Genomic DNA, 18,068 nt, shown 5'->3' with positions numbered 1-18,068 from the left:
TGTGCGAAGTTGGTGGCTGCCAGTGTTCATTCAAATATTTTGCAAAGGGGTGCCATATTTTGATATGACAACTTTGTCCACATCTGATGCGCTATTCAGGGCATGCACCCTTATTGTCATTTTTTCAGATAAGGCCATACGTTGTGTTGCCATTGTGAGATATGTAGGTGTTCAAGTCTTTTCCAGTTCTGTGCTCTGGCTCTGAGTAGTCGTTGTTTACATACCCTCCAACATTTATCTGATGAAAACAGGGGCAACCTGTTCTATTATTATTATTATTATTATTATTATTATTATTATTATTATACTATTATACCCCATCTGACTGGGTTGCCCCAGTCACTCTGAGCAGCTTCCAAATTATATAGAAACAAAATAAAACATTGAACATTAATAACTTCCCTATATAGAGCTCGCTTCAGATGTCTTCCAAAGGCTGTATAGTTACTTATCTCCTTGGCTCGGGGGGGGGGTGTCACATAACTCCATACCCTCCAACATTTCTCTGATGAAATAGGGACATCCTAAGGAAAAGTGGGGCATTCTGGAATCAAATCAGAAACGGGGATGGCTTCTGTAAATCTGGGACTGTCCCTGGAAAATAGGTGCACTTGGAGGTTCTGTGTTTAAAGCAGATAGACCAGGAAGGAACATGCAGGACTAGAACTAGGGAAGGGGAAGCAGTTGTGCTAAGCCAGGCCAGTTCAGGTTTTTCCATGCCCATCTGTGGCCCAGCCAGAGGTCAATACCAAGCCACAGAGGAGGGAGATGGCATGGAGAGGAGGCCATGTTGCTTGTCTGGTGCTGCTGGACTAGAAGAATATGTATATCTCAAGCAGACTCAAGCCAAGGAACATGAAGTGGGGGGGGGGGGTTGGGTGGGGTTGCAGATCAGGCCGTGACCTCCCTCTGGACCCTGAGCACCCTGTGCACCCGACATGGACAGCAGCTCATTAGCGGGTGGATTGCTCCCCTGCCAGCCACTTTCTTCCCCTTCTCCACAATGGCTTATTTGTTCCTGCTGCCGAAAGCAGATTAGGCTCTCTGCAGAGAGAAAGGGCCCTTTCTCTGCGCAGATGCCTGTTGTGCTGGGAGATTAACGTCACGCTGTTGTTGAGGCTGCTAACCTGTTAAAGCTGGTGGAACAGATCAGGGAGCGGGCTTGAAAGGTGGGTGTAAGAGGACACAGGCCACAGACAGGGTGCGGGGTGGGGGTAGGGTGGGAAGACGAAATCGGCAGAAGCCCCCCGACCACCACCCAGCCTACTCCCCGCTCACTGTTTGAATGGTACGCAGCCAGAGTAGGTTCGTCAGAAACTTGAGGCTTGGGAATGTCTACAGGACACCACCTGCATTTCCAGACGTCAGCAGCATCTACTGGAGCACTGGGGCTGCAGATCTGCATTTTCAGATCTGTTCACCACCACCACCACCTAGTACAGTGGTACCTTGGTTGTCAAACTTAATCTGTTCTGGGAGTCCGTTTGACTCCTGGAACCGTTCGAAAACCAAGGCACAGCTTCCTACTGGCTGCACATCTTTATCTGTGTGATAAGGGTGAAGGTCCATTATCATGTCTCTGTTAATAGTAGCTCCATGTTGTTGCTTGGCCACAAAGTTCAAGGGATAAATGATGGTTATCATTTCCTCCAAAATATGCAGAAGTAAGATGGGGCTTAATTGTGATTTACCCTATACAGCTCTCTGGCATCTAAGCAATGGGTGTGGAAATCTCCCACACAGACAAGAGTAATTGGGACACTAGCATAACTGACAGGAGACCAGTGTTCCAAGTCTTGGCTCTACAAATGACCTTTATGTGATCTTGCCCAAGACAAGGCCCTCCCTCTAGGCCTCTGAGCTCTTCACACCTTTCTCTTTGTTCAGACTGAAAGTTTCTTGGAGTAGGAGAAGGACTCCCTTATCTGGCTGCACACATATAGCAGGCTTTTATGGGCTGCACAGTCATAATAACTATGTCATCACATAAGCAGAACGGATATCCCAGTATCCTTGACTATCAGAGGCCTTCAGATTACAAGGGAGTGTCAGGAAGAGGACTTTTAAGGATGCCGTCTCTCAGATAAACTCAGGCCATATCCACGCATTGTATTTAAAGCAGCATTATGCCACTTTAAACAGTCCCCAAATAACTCTGGGAACTGCAGTTTGTTAAGGGTGCTGAGAATTTTTTAAAAAATAAATTAATTTAATTTTCAGATTTTTGAGTTTACAAACAATTGTCAAACAACCAAAACAAAAATAGAATTCCATAAATTCCCATGGACTTCCCTCCTCCCTTTTGTGGGTCCTTATGTTAACTTCTTTCCTCCTGCAACTTCTCTGTTAATCCAGTTCTATTAAATCTCCAGTACAACTGTTGTCATATCCCTTGTTATGGTTGCTGATAATTGTTAGGAGACCCCTTTCCCCTCTCAAAGAGCTGTGATTCCCAGAGTGGCTTAAGTCAATCCTTCTTCCCAGGGAACTCTGGGAATTGTAGCTTTGTGAGGGGAACAAGGGTCTCCTAACAACTCGCAGCACTCTCAACAAGCTACAGCTCCCAATATGGCATTGGGGGAAGCCATAACTGTTTTAAGCTGCACAAACATCCTCTGGAATAGGGAAATGGCCACGTTTAACAGAGTGCAGCTTTGTTTGTCTATTTCAGCATTTATGCCTCTCCTTTCTATTCCTGAATGCAGTTGTAACAATAAAAACCAATTTAAAAAGCAGAAATCAAGGGATAATTGTTTGCACTTCACTTAGGTGCCTTATGTTGTATTCCATTGACTCCAGCTGATTCTCTCTAACTTTGCGAATGCAGATGGAGTTGTGCGTAACACGCAAGCGATTGTGGTTCATCTCCCTCCTTTTTCCTCTCCAGATTTGCGACTGCGCCACGGACTGCGCACTTATGAGCTGGAGCGCTCCTGCTGCTACGACTCGCTGCTGCTGGATGAAGAGAGGGGACGGCTCTTCGTGGGTGGGAAAAACTACCTGGCCTCCCTGAGCCTAGACAACATCAGCAAGCAGGACAAGAAGGTAGCCTGGCTCTGTTTGCCCGGGGCTTCCCACCAAAAATAGGGCAAGGGTATCTGGACATGTCTTTTTCCCTCTCAGACTCCGACCTGTTATTGTAAGCCACCCCAGAAATTCTGAACTGAAGGACAATATGGAAACTTTGGGTGGTGTTCCACCAAGCTTTACTCAGAAGTTAATTAACCTACTAAGTTACATTCATTCATTTCAATGAGTAAAACTTAGCCGAATGCCACCCATTTAAAATAAATGATGACATTGGGTTGTACCTTACACTGGTATTAATGGGCAGAAGATAATGATGTCCAGTATTTTCAATGGATCTGCTTTGAGTAGGACACCAATATTGGATGCAATCAATAGAGTTATTATGTTCTCTCTTCAACTCCCTCCTCTGCTCCTCAGCCTTTAGTAGTGCCATTTCCCCGCTCGCTCGTCATGACAACCGATCCCGCATTCCAGACTCCTCCGTGAAATCTTCTATAATAAACTTCCCTGTTAATGGAGTTGGAAAGAGGGTGGGTTGAGGCTGCTGACGCCCTTACCGCTGGGCTGTGGACGAAAGCCGCATTCTTAGCCCAGCAGGGGGAACTCTTTGGGAGCACAATACAGCCACCGCCAACCCTCTGCTCCTGGAGCATTTGCACTTCTTTGGCCGGTGTGGCTGGAAGAGGGGGCATAATTCACTGGCAGAGCACATGCTTGGCATGCAGAAGGCCCCAGGTTCATTCCCTAGTATCCACAGGCAACACTGGTTACCTGTCTTAACATCCTGGAGAGCTGCTACTACCAGTTAGTGTAGATGACTCAATGGTCTGACTCAGAACAAGATAGTTCTTGATATTCCTTAGATGACACATAATGGCTGTCTGCTCTGCTGTCTGTTTTCTTTGCACAGTGAACTAACGGATCTTGTGGGTCAGGTTTGGTTTCCTCAACATGTACAAAGCTTTGCACCGTGGCCACTGAAGCGGTGCCAGTTCATGGCAAAAGACTTACAGGCTGTCTTTCCCTTTACTACAGTGGTACCTCTGGTTACGAACTTACCGTATTTTTCGCTCTATAGGACGCACCAGACCATAGGACGCACCTTGTTTTAGAGGGGGAGAACAAGAAAAAAAAAATTCTCTCCCTCTTTGCGCAGCACCCCTTCAGCGAAGGGGCAGGAGAAACAGAGCCCCTTCCATTTCTCCTCCCGCTTTGCTGAAGGGTCGCTGCGCAGAGAGGGAAAGCTGCGCAGCACCTCTCCAGCGAAGCGAAACCAGGAGAGCAAGAGGGATCGGTGCGCACCGATCCCTCTTGCTCTCCTGGCTTCAGGCAGCTATCCTCATTCAGTAGAAATGAGGACCAGAACAGTGGAACACACAGATCCAAGGAATTCGGTTGCAGTGACTCCTGGCATGCAAAGTATCCCCCAGCTTAGCCCTGGGATATCAACCTTGCAGTTCATCACTTACATGAACCTACCCAGGCCTTTAAATCGGCCTCTAAGGCCCTGCCCACTGTGAAGAGCCAGCAGACTGGTAGGTACTAGAGTCAGGGCCTTTTCAGTAGCGGTATAATATCTTTGGGACTTTCTCCCAGAAGAAGTACATGGGCCTCCATCTTTTCTGTGTTTTGAGCAGATTGTAAACACTTGCTTGTTTCAAGCTACATTATATTAAGAGAGTTTTAAGTGGCATTTTAAATTCCTTTAAACTGCTGGTGTTTTAGGGTATACTTTTGTCACCAGAATCCCCGCCCCCCCGCCCCCGAATGGGACGTAGAAAAATGTGCAAAGCTAGCGGTGGGCCTTATGGCTCCTGTTTATTTATTTATTTGTGCTGTTTATATATTCAAAATCCTCATACACCACCTTTCTAGGCAAAGACAACTTTTAAAAGATAATTAAAACCATACAATTTTTTTTTAAATCAAAACAAAGCACTCTGGTGACAAATGTATACCCTAAAACAGCGGCAGTTTAAAGGAATTTAAAACGCCACTTAAAACTCTCTTAATATAATGTAGTTTGAACCAAGCAAATGTTTACAATATGCTCAAAACACAGAAAAGATGGAGGCCTGTGTCAAGTCTCAAATACCAAGGAGACAGGTGATGGACAGTGAGTAAAGGAAGCCAGGAGCATTACAACTAAGGGTTGGTTAAAAACAAAACAAAAAAACTATCAGCATTTTTAGCAGCATTTGACTAACTTCAAGTGTGATGAATGACTATGCTAGGAGCCCATTTCTTAAAATACAAAAATATTTTGGAAAATGATCTTTGCCTTATCTTTGTTCTCACAGATTTACTGGCCAGCGCCTGTGGAATGGAGGGAAGAATGCAACTGGGCAGGAAAAGACATCAATGTAAGTGACCCATTTGGATGGGGAGGGGAAATCCTTTGCTCGGCCCCTATGTGAGTCGGGGCATAAAACAAAGGAGGATAAGGAACATCAGGAAACGCGATGTGAGTCGCTTGCTTTCCAGAGCGAACATTTCAATTGACTCCTCATCAAGCAAGGCATGGAGACTTCTCTGAGTTGTCTGACCACGATGAGCTGGGGGAAAACTGATACGCGATAGCAGCCTCCCCCTCCCAGTAATTCACCCATGACCCTTCATTGCATCTTGCTGTTTTCATTGAGCATCTTGCTGTTTTCTCTGTCTCTCCCTGGCCCCGCAGACAGCACCATCATGCCCCAGCCCTGGGAAGAGGCCCCAGGAGGCCTTGGGAGTCATGTTGCTGTGAAGGGACCGGTTGGTGCACTTAAGAGATTCCTGCTTAGCTGTGACCCATCCTGACCTCCCAGGAGATAAGAGGAGGGTTCCCACCATTTTGGCAGGAGCAGAGATGAACCAGGACACAGCCAGATTTTGCTCCTTGATAACATTGGGCCAGCAGCATGAAGGGGTCTCGGTCACCTTGGCTATAATTCTTACAGGTTGTCCATGGAGGGAGCAGTGCTGTGTCAAGCCCACTGGCAATGTGAGCTTTGTGAGCTGTTGGGTTTCTCTCCCCTAGCTTTGGAGAGCAGTCTTGGGTCACCGTTTTCTTTCAGGATTGCCTGGTCAACTTGGAAGTTCCCATTGAGGCTGTTTGGTGCAGCTGCCAGTGAAGGGCACGAGAGGACAAAGGGGCAGCCTGTCTCCCCCTTGGATTTTGCCAGTCTCTGCTCAGAATACTGCTCTAAGCCCTGAAACAGCATATGTAAGCAAAGTTTGCCCTCATCCAAGAAGGTTGAAAGAGAGGTAGGGCTTGTGGGTTTTAGGACTAAGACCTTGGGCTCATCCAGCTGACTGTAATTTTGGAGACTCATCCAGACTTACTTTTGTGCCATGTTTCTAGGCACCAGTCTGTGTTTTAAAGTTCCATTACCGAGTAGGTTTTTTTGGGGGGGGGCACTTTCCCAGGGAAAACCTGTGTTTTTCTGCAGAATTGGATCAAACTGCAATTAGGTTTCCCCGCAGGTTGTCATTTGGTAAAATGTGGGTTTGCCCAGGGAAAGTGCTGGGACGAAAGAACAAAACACTTGAACATGGAGCTTTTTAAAGCGTGGCCCTGTGGCTGGAAAGTGGCACAGAAGAAAGGCTGGGTGAGCCCTGAGTGCGCTGTTTCAGTCCTTCTGATCCCCACAGTTGAGGATCCATGCAAATATTTCAACAGCTGATGGGGTTGATGTGACAATAATAGGACCTGTGTCATTCATGCAACTGCCTTCTCCATTCATCACACAGATCCACAAGGGGAAGTGAGACGTACCTTTCCCCACTGCTCTTGCTTTTGCTTCCGGTTAAGGGCTGTGGGGTAGGAAAGTTGCCACCCTTAAGGGAACTCTGGCACTATGCACTGTTATGAAGTGCTGTTGGTACTTTGACCTGGTGCAGAATGCCATGAAAAAGTGTGATGTGGTCATGATGACCTAATTCCTGTGGTTAATTATTTGCATGATGGACAATAGCCTAGTGTGGAATCAGGCAAAAGTGCATACAGACACTGAAAGCAACTCTCTGAACAAGGCAAAGGAAGGATTAGCAACTTCCTGAGTCAGACCATTGGTCCCTCTAGCTGAGTTTGGTCTGCAGCAGGGGTAGGGAACCAGTGGTCCATCAAGTATTACTAGACTACAACCCCATAATCTCTGACTATTGGCCATGCTGGCTGAGTTGGAGTCCAGTAACACCTGTCTGACCACAGGTTATCCACCGTTGGATTGCAGGGACTGGCAGTGGCTGTCCAGGCTTTGAGAACAGGGCTATATCCCAGCTGAACCTACATTACAGACCTTGAACTTGGGACCTTATGCATGCTAAACATGTGGTCTCCCACTGAACGATGGCCCTTTTTCATCATAGAGAAAGAGGCCTAGAGAGATGGCTCATTTGCCAAAAGTGAATGGAGCTAGGAGTTTTCAGCAACACGGCCACAGTCAGGAAGATGTTGCGGTGGGGGAACCAGGACCAGTGTTGGTACAAGAGCTGCCCTGTGTCCCATCACTCTTGTTTAAAGCAGAAGCAATTTGTTGCAGAACCACTGTGGCTGAAGAGCGAGTGACAATGCAGTAGCAGCACCACAGACGCATCGGCAAAGCCAAGAGCTGAGCCCCCGAGGCTTAGTGCTATATTCAGCCACTCCTCCCCAGCTTTTGTTTCAGACACAAGCACCACTGACCCTGTTGAAGAGGGTGGGGAGATCAGCACCTCTGTGCTCTACTGAGCAAGTGTGGGCTGTGGGGCTTCCTGAAAAGCAGCTGGTGGGAGGAGGAGAGGCATTAGCAAGACACCTCTCTCTCTCTCTCTCTCTCTCTCTCTCTCTCTCTCTCTCTCTCCATCCCTCCCTCTCCCCACTCCTCTATCTGATGGTTCCCTGTCTCCTTTTCTCTCCCTGTCAACAGCTCTCCATATTCAGGCTGCTTTATCCATCAGGGCAAAAGGGCAGGAAAACAAAAAGTCCCAAGGTTGTTTTTCTTCCTGGGCTTGCTCAAGAGTGATGATAGGGGCTGTAAGAGCCCCAGGCTTGTTTACTCAAGACCAGCCCAGCAGTGGGTGGGTAGGATGCTCTGCAAATGGTTTAGACCCCAAGGAGTGCTTTGGAGATGACATTTGTGTGCATGTGTTTGGAAGAGGGGAAGAGAGGGAGAGGGAGACTTTGAGCATTCCCCACTTCCATCACAACTAATAAATCCTCAAAGTACCAAACCCAGCACTTCCAGCTACTCTTCTATGCTGGCAGATTTGCAGGTTTTCAATCGTGTGAATATCACACACACAATTGTGCCCTTTAGCAGAGTATGTGCCTAACCAGTGGCAGTCTCGTATTAAATGAATCAGATGCAAAGTGTGAGAAGACCCAACTGATTTTTTTTTCTCTCTCTCCAATTTAAAAGGAGCAGCATATACCAAGTAGAGAGCAAATCTTACAGGGGGAGGCATCTTCAGAGAATGGGAGTAAATAATGGGAGACACCCCCTTTTGTTGTGCAAATCATTTTAGAGGCAGAGCAATTATCACCAGAGTGCACCAAAAAATCCCCATATATATTGAGCTGTGATAATGAGCATGTGTAAGAATAGACTTGGTCCGGTGCGCAGGCTTCAGAGAAGAAGCTTGCTGGCTTTAATGGGTCTGGGAAAGGGTCCAGGGCTCATTGGAGCTTAGCTGTCTTTATGGTTGGAAGTTCATTTAAATTCAGTGCTACGGATTGACGTTCGCAGTCTAGGTTAAGCATTAACGGAGCATAAGCTGCGAGATCACACTCTTGCCTTTCCATCTAAGTAGGAGTTAAGCGGGGAAAGCAGAGCAGGTGCTAAGAGGTTGGCAACATTATGGACTCACCCACATTTACCTTTTGCCCCACAGTTTCTAGGCTTTAAAGCGCCATGTCTAAGTCCTTTTGGCACTTTCCCCCATGAAAACCTTCACTTTAACGCTGAGTCAGAACAAATGGCGATTTCCCGTTTGCTCCAACTCAGTGGTAACTCAGTGGGTTTTCGTGGAGACAGCACCAGGACAAAAAAAAAAGTACTAGGTCACGGCGCTTTAAAGCATTGATTTCTACCTAGAAACAGAGCACAAAAGGAAGTTTGGATGAGCCCTAAGAGAGAGCGGGGCGGCGGGGTTGAAGGACACAGGGTGTGTTCGCACCACAAAGCACATGGCATTCACCTAAGAATCTCAGGAACAGTAGTTTGTTGATGGTGCTGGGAAATGTAGCCCAGTAAGGAGGAAGCTACAATTCCCAGAGGAAGTAATGTGCTTTCAGTGTGTCCTTTTCTACCACAGTGGTTTCAAAGTCACTCTCCGTCAGCGGCTGGCTTTTGCTCAAGAACCAGTTTTCTTCCAAGTTAAACCCCTGGTCCTTCTTTCTAAGCATCGTCTGCAGTGTGGGGCAGCAGCGAGTCAGCATTTCAGGATTGTGCCTGGCGCCATGGGATTGCAAAGCATGTGCTCTGGTGCTGAGCTACCAGCCGAACTTCCAGCCTGACCCAATTCATGGCATTGAGAGTCCACTGCTGCTTCCCAACCCTCTTCTTGTATGCCCGTTGCATGCCACAAGGGCCATTTGCCACATTATTGCTCCCTAGGACTCGTCATCGCTGTGACAGATGGCTTGAAGAAGATGGGCAGACACTCAGTGGCACATGTCCAGTCTCTGGAAGAGCAGTTGGGGAAGCAGGGAACATCTGGGAACATCTGGTCCGTGACTGATGCATTGATCCATCTGTGTTGCATCTGGCTCATTTCCCTTAACCATTAGCTGCACAGCTGGACAGCCCAAAGGGGGTAAGGGAGGCCAAACCCTTTCTATAGATCAAGTATTATTCTGAAGTTTCAGTTTTCCTTGGCCCAAATAAGAAAACAAACTCTCAGATGTTGTCTTCCCCAGGGGGAAAGGCATGCACCTGGATAGCTTTTCCAGATGGGGAGGTTTTGACCATAGAAAAGGCACAAGTGCAAGGTGGCACACTGATGCCACCATTTGCGGCTGCAGACTGCTGGATTTCTATAGAAGGGCCGTAGCTAAAGCATCTGCCTTGCAACCAGAAGACCCCAGGTTCAACCCAGGCATCTCCAGGTAGGGTCGGGAGAGACACCTGCCTGAAATCCTGGAGAGCCACTTCCAATCAGTGTAGGCAATACTGAGCGAGATGCTCCAATGGTCTGACTCTATATAAGGCAGTGCCCTATGTTCCTAAGCAGGGATAGCGTTGATTGCAGAGGGTCCCCCCAGTTACCCAGCATTTAACTCTGCCACAGTCACCTTGGTGCAAACAAACTGGGTGAGTGAACAGGAGAGTTTTGTGTGCAAGAGGTGAGGAGGGACTGAGCCTGTTGATTTGGGGGGTAAGTTTGTGTTTGAGGCTCTTGTTTTTTTCCTGATTTGACCTGGAGGTTGGATTAGGCCACTCATCAGTGGATTAGGCAATCAGTGCCTAGGCTCCCTTGTGCCCTTGGCAAGGAGACATGGATGTAGCCAATGGGGGGCAGCTGCCCCCCATCAATAAAAATCACTAAAATACATAGCAAACTGAGGTTATGCCCCCTCTAACAAAAGACCTGCCTCCCCCCAACAAAAATCCTGGCTACACCCCTGCAAGGAGATGTACTGGTGTGGAGAGGCTCAATCTTTTGCACCTCCCCTGGGCCCTTGTTGGGGCCAACCTAGCCAGCCTCCAGGTACACACCTGGGGACTAGTGTTGGGTGGGGCAGAGAGGCAGAGCAGCAGGTGTGACCTTGTGCAACAGGCTGCATTACAGCAATGTAGGACAGATGTTTCTCAGTGCGCCACTGCCCCACATCCTCCTTGTAGGCAAGCAAGAGGCATGGCCACAGTTCCAAGAGCTTCTCCACCCAAGGATGAGATAACTGCCAAGGTCCTTTCCAACTCTGAAAGTCTGTGGGAGGAAGTCTGATCCTTCTGTTGGTGCAAGTATTTCTGCTTGCCAGAGAGAATGATTCTCCCTGTGTCCTGTTCTGGGGGTTCTGCTCTGCGCTGCAAAGCAGATTGAGGGGACTCACGAGAGGGGGAGCCCCATGGCACTGTACTGGCTTCTGCTAGCAGGCCAGGTTGGTTGAATCTTGTGGTTCTAGGTGCATGACTGTTGGAGCTTCATGCCATGCATTTGCTTTTATAGTCCCCCCCACCCCCAAATTATTATCTCACAGGCATTTCAGTTACTTCCAGTATTTAATCTTATCAAGCAAATTAGCCTGTGCTTGGCCCTGGCTTTCATTTTTACACCTGATCAGTCACTGATAATAGCATGAAGAGCTGCTGGAAATCTTCCCATGATTTGTCTGGCGTTTGCTATATCCTGCTTTATGGCCATTGCTCCATCTTATCTCCCCTTTCCTTATCCCAGCCTTCTTTCCTTTTGAAACTAACTTTGCACAAATGCCAAAACTTTTCCACTGACGGGGAGCTCTTTTCCATCTTGCAGAATTTTGTCTATTCTAATATGCCTACTTCACACATTTGGAGAGTTTCTGGGTCAAAGTTATTGATGGGTATATGGAGGCAATTCCATGGTGGTGGTGGTGTTGATAAAACCAAACACTTCCAAATTCCAGAGGAGTGTGTGTATGTTGCATGTGTGTGAAAGAGGGGTTGGGAGGGTGGGGAAGGGAGGCAGGAAACTATGAGGAGTAAACTGAAGGGAAAGGGAAAGGGAAAGAAAGTGACAACTCAACCACTCTCTTGTAAAGCACATCTTGCAGGACCCCTCAATTCATCTTTCCTGGTTTTGAAGTTTGCAAACCACTGAAACTCCAAAGCTGAACACAGAGCCAGTGATCAGACTGTAGCTTGAACTCTGGCCCACTCAATCCCAATGCAGTCCTTGCAGCCAGGGTCAGTTCATGTGGTGCCTGCTACGACTCCCACCATCCTTGACCATTGACCAAGCTGCCTGGGGCTGATGGGAGCTGGAGCCCAAGAACACCTGGCAGCCACCATGTTTGCTCCCCTTGCATGAAGCATTGCTCTGGAATTTAGTTCCTCCATGTAGAGCTGGCACAATCTGCTGCCTGAAACCCTGGAGAAACACTGCCAGTCAGTGTGGGCAACGCTGAGCTAGAAGGGCCTGACTCAGAGTGAGGGAGCTTCCTGTGCCCCCCTGGTTCTGTGCTCCCTTCTCCTCCTCCCCTCTTCCTCTCTTGCCTGTAGGTTTCCTTGCTTGCTGCCATTGCTACTTGTTTGCTGAGCCTTCCCTGATCCCCACCCACTGCTCTTGGCCACTTGTGGAGTGGCTCTTTTTAGCATTTTATTATTATTATTATTATTATTTTGCCTTGCCTGCTTAGGTCGGCTTGTTCTCAGTTAGCCTTCAAGAGAAGTCTCTGCAGTGTTTGTCTGTCTCTTCCTGCAAGGTGCCTGGTGGTGCTGGATGGGATCCTGACTTCCTCTCCCCCCCCCCCCAATATCTTGACACTCCCCTGGGGCTCATATAACAAGAGAGCATAACTTCTGCCTGAGTTATTCCAGACATTTAAATAATCAGCCACTTTCTAAGGGGCAGGAGTGATCCGTCAGTGGCTAATTGTGCTCAGCAGCAAGTCAAACAGATGTTCCCCTCCTGACAGGCCCTGAAAGGGAGGGGCTGCTGGGGAGGCTTGCTTTGTAGGAGGGAGGCAGCGGCGCAAACAGGGGTCTTCGTGTCTGCAGGTGACAGGCACAAAGCCTCTCAAGCTTAGCGTGATGGAACGGCTGCTTCCTACAGCACCCTCTGCTGGGAGGTGAAATGTGCAGAAACTCCCAGTCTACCACGGACAGTATGGCACCCCCATTTCTTCCCGCCCAGTGTGGGAAATGCTGCACAGTCCCAGAGGGAAAGAGAGGCTCCCACATGCTCTGGCATCTCAGCAATGTCAAGGGAGGCTGTCAGGGAAGGACCCACACTGCAGATGCCTGAACCACAGGCCAGCAAAACCTATGCTCTGCTCTTCCTGCGCACACCTTGCTGTGGCCTCTCCTCCTCCTCCGTTCCCAGCCTGGCCTGCCCCACAAGACATTCTTTCTGGCAGCAGAGGAGGCACATCTGAAATAAGGATCTGGGTGGGAAGTTGCAGATAGGTATGCGAGAATCATTTTTACATTCCTAACAGCTGTCCAAAGCCCTTAGCAGCTCCCTTTCTTTGAGGTCCAGCTCCGAGGGCCTTCTGGCGGTTCCCACACGGCAAGAAGTGAGGTTACAGAGAACCAGGCAGAGGGCCTTCTCGGTAGTGGCACCAGCCCTGTGGAACACCCTCCCATCAGATGTCAAGGAAGACATCTGAAGGCAGCCCTTTTTAGGGAAGTTTTTAATGATTGATGTTTTATTGTGGTTTTAATATCCTGTTGGAAGTCGCTCAGAGTGGTAAAGCTGCCCAGAGTAATAAATTATTATTATTATTATTGTTATTATTATTATTATTAGTGGGGCTGCTGGTGCCTCTGTGTTGTGCCCATCCCTCTCCTTATGCAGCATCTCAAGCCTTTGAGCCTGCAGGCATCTGGCTGGTCACTGGAAGCACAGGGTGCTGGGCCAGGTCTTCTGCAGGCACCCCCTGGGCCCACTCCGTAACTGGCCTCGCTCTTGTCTTGCAGGCCGAGTGCATGAACTTCGTCAAGATCCTGCACCTCTTCAACCGGACGCACCTGTATGCCTGCGGCACTGGGGCCTTCCACCCCATTTGTGGCTTCGTAGAAGTTGGGCAGCGTGCAGAGGTGAGCCAGGCATAGGGTGGTAGAGAGCTGAGGTGAGGGAAGGCGCAGGCAGGAGAATCGCTCGAGCCCCAGGCTCTGCTCTCTGGCCTCTCTTACTGGCACATCCCTCCTCCCTCTCTCTCCAGGACTCTGTGTTTAAACTGGACCTGAAAAACTTAGAAGATGGCAAAGGCAAAAGCCCCTACGACCCACGTCATGTGGCCGCTTCAGTGCTGGCAGGTAAGGGACCAGGCCCCTCCGCCCAAAGCTAGTGATAACTCCTTCCCTCCACCTTGGATGGCTTTAAAAGAGGAGGGTAAGTTCATGGAGGGTGGGGCTGTTGGTGGCTACCAGCCACAATGGTTATGGTCTGATTCGATGGCTGGAGGAAGCAATGCTTATGAATGCCACTTTCTGGAAACCACAGGAGAGGAAAGTGCTGTTGTCACAGGCATCTGGTTGGCTCCTGTGAGAGCAGGATGCTGGACTGGGTGGGCCATTGGCCTGATTCAGCAGGGCTCTTATATTAGAATATAAGAATAAGAATATAAGAATAACCGAGTGATTGTGTGGGATGTCCAATAAAACCACAGTCAGCACTTTCCAGTCGACACAGCATTTAAAGAGCATCCTCTCTGCCAAAAGAATAATTGGAACTGTAGTTTACCCCCCATGGAGCTACAATTCCCAGCACCCTTTACAGTTCTTTAAATGTATGGTGTGCATGCAGCCGTTGTCTCATCCAAGGACTCGTGAGTCCCTAAAGCTCTTTCAGCATTTGCCAAGTGGAGACTGTTCTCCATCTGATGTGAGAACAGCTTGCATCAGCCAGCACTATGTGCTGAGGATGCCACTGCTGGTGTGGCTGGCGGCACATTCTCTTTTGGCTCCAAGCACCCTCTGAGCAAGGCTCCAGGAATGGCAGCTGCTGCCTCCCGGCCCGCCTGCCTGCCTGCCTGCCCAGGAGCTTTCCTGCCTTTAAAGGGTGGAGGACATTTCAGGGGAGATGAATCCTGCACAGGGTACCAGAGAAAGAGTACCTGGGACATGTTCCAGCATACAGATCCCATGACGAAGCCTTTTAACCTCTGTCTTTTATCATTCTGTGGTGGCCAGGTGAAGAGCTCTATTCTGGGGTGGCTACTGACCTGATGGGCCGCGACTTCACCATCTTCCGCAGCCTTGGCTCAAGACCCTCTATCCGCACGGAGCAGCATGACTCCCGGTGGCTCAACGGTCAGTGGAGGCAGGGAGGAAGGGCATCCCAGGGATGCGGAAAACGGGCTTGGGGCTGCATAAACAGCAATTTCCTTGCACTCGTCCTGTTGTCCTTTTCCTATCTCTGATGGATCACTGGTGTTGGGAGCGGGAGACCATGTTCCTTTAAGTGCCAAGGAAAACTACAGTTCCTTAGGACTCTTGTTGGTCTCAATCGCCAGCTGTTTTGTCACTTATGAATGGAGGGTGCCATCTAGTGGCCAGGGCCTGATTGGCAGCTTCCTGACCATTAAACTGCTGACTAACCAAGGTAGACAAGATGTGTTTAGGATTTCATCTTTTGTTTTCTTTTACAAATTAGCAGCCCCACATGGCTGCAAAGCAGTACTCTGGGAGAAGACCTCTACCCCTTTCCCCTTGTGGCCTTTGATGACCTGAATACCTCTCCCAAATACATCTGCACCATGTATTTAAAGCACATTTGTACCATCTTGAGAACTGTAGGTCATCCTCACAGAGGTGTAATTCCCAACACCCTTAAACAACCATTTCCCAGGATTCTCCAGGGGAAGTCATGAGCTTTAAATGTGTCATGTGGCAAAGTCTTCTCTGGACAGTGGGGAGAGAGAGGGTCCGTCTGTGTTTCTGTCTCCTTTACCCTGTGGGAGTGAAAAGCAGCTTCAGAGGATGATGGTGGTGATGATTACAATAAAAAAGCAGGGGAAGATTTAACAACCCCCACCCCATTGTGCCTCAGTCAGATTCCCCATTACACTCATGGGAAAGGGGCAGAGTATATTCTTTCGCCTGCAGAAGGTTCCAGATTCAGTTCCTAGCATCTGCAGCTAAACAGAGATGGAGAACCTCCTGCCCACCAGCAAGTCTGGTGGTTCCAGACTGGCCCAGGAAGCCATTTTTACTTAAACCACGTCCACCTGTCAGCCTGGTGATGTCAGTTCTGCTGGGTTGGCTGCAAGCATTGGCTCCTCCCATGGGAAATGGGTGCTCATAGCCAATCCCTGCAGAAAGCAGGATCGAAGGTCAGGTGTGCAAGGGAGTTCCCTTTAGGAACTTGTGTACCTGGAGCCTTCAGAAAGCAGGCTTGCTTCCCTGCCCCATGGGCCAACTTTGACTCATCTATTTAACAGCTGGGTAATCCATCCACTGTCAATGTTGGACCATGGGATGGAGGGGGGAGTTAAAGATATGGCCAAAAAGATAAGGGAGGAGGTGACAATAGATCAGTGGTCTGACTTTGCATGAAGCAGCACAGTGCTGCTCTTTGCATTTTTTCCTTAAGTGGAAGACCATTATGTGGGGACATAATGTACAATTTCCCACCTCTTTGCTTTGGCATTGATGTTCTCCCACTTGTCTGTCCCCAAGAGCCCAAGTTCATTGATGTTTTCTGGATCCCGGAGAGTGAGAATCCCGATGACGACAAGATCTTCTTTTTCTTCCGGGAGACAGCAGTGGAAGGAGCCCAGGGGCTGGGCAAGCAGACCTTCACCCGCATTGGCCAGATCTGCCGGGTGAGAGCTCTGTGCCTTCTCGAGTCCAGTGCTGAGGACTGGGCAAGGCCTGGTCAGGTTGATACCAGTCAGGCAGGTTAGGGCGGGCATCTGGGTGCCAGCCCAGCGCTTGGGCTGAGTGGCGGCCCAGTTTCAGCGTACATCCATGAGCCTGCTTGTATGAGAGAGCTGCTCTCTCAGCTCTGCCTCTGCCCTGTGGGAAAGCATTAGGGTCCACCCCATTCTTAGGCCTTCCTGCACTTCAGCTAATTGAGCCCCTTGCTGAGCCTTAGGTCAGTTCTCCATGTGGATCTTGCTCTCCATGTGGACCCAGCTGAACTGGGACACTGGCTGGAAGGAGTCTTTCATGGCAGGAGTGGGGCTCTAGCAGCAGTGAGGGAAAAGGGTTTTTGGGGCAGAGGTCTAGGGCCCCATTCAGCAGAATGAGCAGGGGGGCAAGTGTAGTGAGGCATTTCGAAGTAAGTGAACTAATACACATTATCATCTAAGAGGGTGCTCACCCACAAGACCATGGGGGGAATCCGGAGTCTAAAATGTTCTACGTGCACTGCTGTCCCTGGCTACCTCTCTGATAAGCCTCTCTTCCTCTCTCTGCAGAATGACATGGGTGGGCAGAGGAGCCTGGTGAATAAATGGACAACATTTCTGAAGGCCCGGCTGGTGTGCTCGGTGCCCGGCAGCGATGGGAGTGATACGTACTTTGACCAGCTCCGTGAGTGACTGTGGCTGATTGAGGTCTGGTCTGGCAAGGGGAGGGGCTGTGGATAAGTGGTAGAACACAGGCATTTTGCACGCAGAAGGACCCAGGTTCAATCCCCAGCATCTCCAGGTGGGGCTGGAAGAGACTCCTACCTGAAACTGGAGATCCACCTTGACAGAGAAAACTGTGCAAAAGCTACATGTTCTAGAATGTAGAATAGGGATGCATTCACACACATGTAGGGACGCGGGTGGCACTGTGGTCTAAATCACAGAGCCTAGGGCTTGCCAATCAGAAGGTCGGCAGTTCAAATCCCCGTGACAGGGTGAGCTCCCGTTGCTCGGTCCCTGCTCCTGCAAACTTAGCAATTCGAAAGCACATCAAAGTTCAAGTAGATAAATAGGTACTGCTCCAGCAGGAAGGTAAACAGTGTTTCCGTGCACTGCTCTGGTTCACCAGAAGCGGCTTAGTCTTGCTGGCCACATGACCCGGAAGCTGTACGCCGGCTCCCTCGGCCAATAAAGCGAGATGAGCGCCCAACCTCAGAGTTGGTCATGACTGGACCTAATGGTCAGGCGTCCCTTTACCTTTACCTTTACCACCCACATATGTGCACATAGGCAGCCAAAACATGGACAGTTTTAAAAACACATGACTTTGAAGGAATAGCTTGTGATTCTTATAATATTTCTATGAAGACATTACGTTGTTCAAATCCTAAGCAACCATTCATGTTCTAAAGCAAAACAGATTTCCACATTTTTAGTTACATTTTTTGTCCCATGCATTTATATCTTCCAAATCTCAACCAAAGAACATCATTTCGTTTGAAAAGTGCCAGTTTGTATTCCAGCTTTGTATAATTAGGCGTAGGTTGTTTTTTGACCCATTGCAGCCAAATCCCAAGTT

General features: G+C 48.9%; 1 protein-coding gene across 3 annotated transcripts in view; it reads left to right on the top strand.

Moving 5' to 3' along the window:
* Positions 1-18,068, top strand: part of SEMA3B (semaphorin 3B) — a 72,984-nt gene that overhangs the window by 42,451 nt on the left and 12,465 nt on the right. For all 3 annotated transcript variants that reach the window (XR_014545450.1, XM_083603339.1, XM_083603338.1), the window contains 7 exons: positions 2,888-3,045; positions 5,331-5,393; positions 13,611-13,730; positions 13,856-13,949; positions 14,826-14,945; positions 16,314-16,459; positions 17,057-17,171. Coding sequence is in view for 2 of the 3 variants with exons in the window: in XM_083603339.1 (XP_083459465.1) it covers positions 2,888-3,045; positions 5,331-5,393; positions 13,611-13,730; positions 13,856-13,949; positions 14,826-14,945; positions 16,314-16,459; positions 17,057-17,171 (816 nt within the window). In the remaining variant the exon portion in view is untranslated. The remainder of the gene's footprint in view (positions 1-2,887; positions 3,046-5,330; positions 5,394-13,610; positions 13,731-13,855; positions 13,950-14,825; positions 14,946-16,313; positions 16,460-17,056; positions 17,172-18,068) is intronic.

This window comes from Podarcis filfolensis (genome assembly GCF_964270895.1).
Source record: "Podarcis filfolensis genome assembly, chromosome: 2".
In the NCBI taxonomy this organism is placed as follows: domain Eukaryota; kingdom Metazoa; phylum Chordata; class Lepidosauria; order Squamata; family Lacertidae; genus Podarcis; species Podarcis filfolensis.
This window is presented reverse-complemented; position numbering and strand designations above follow the sequence as displayed.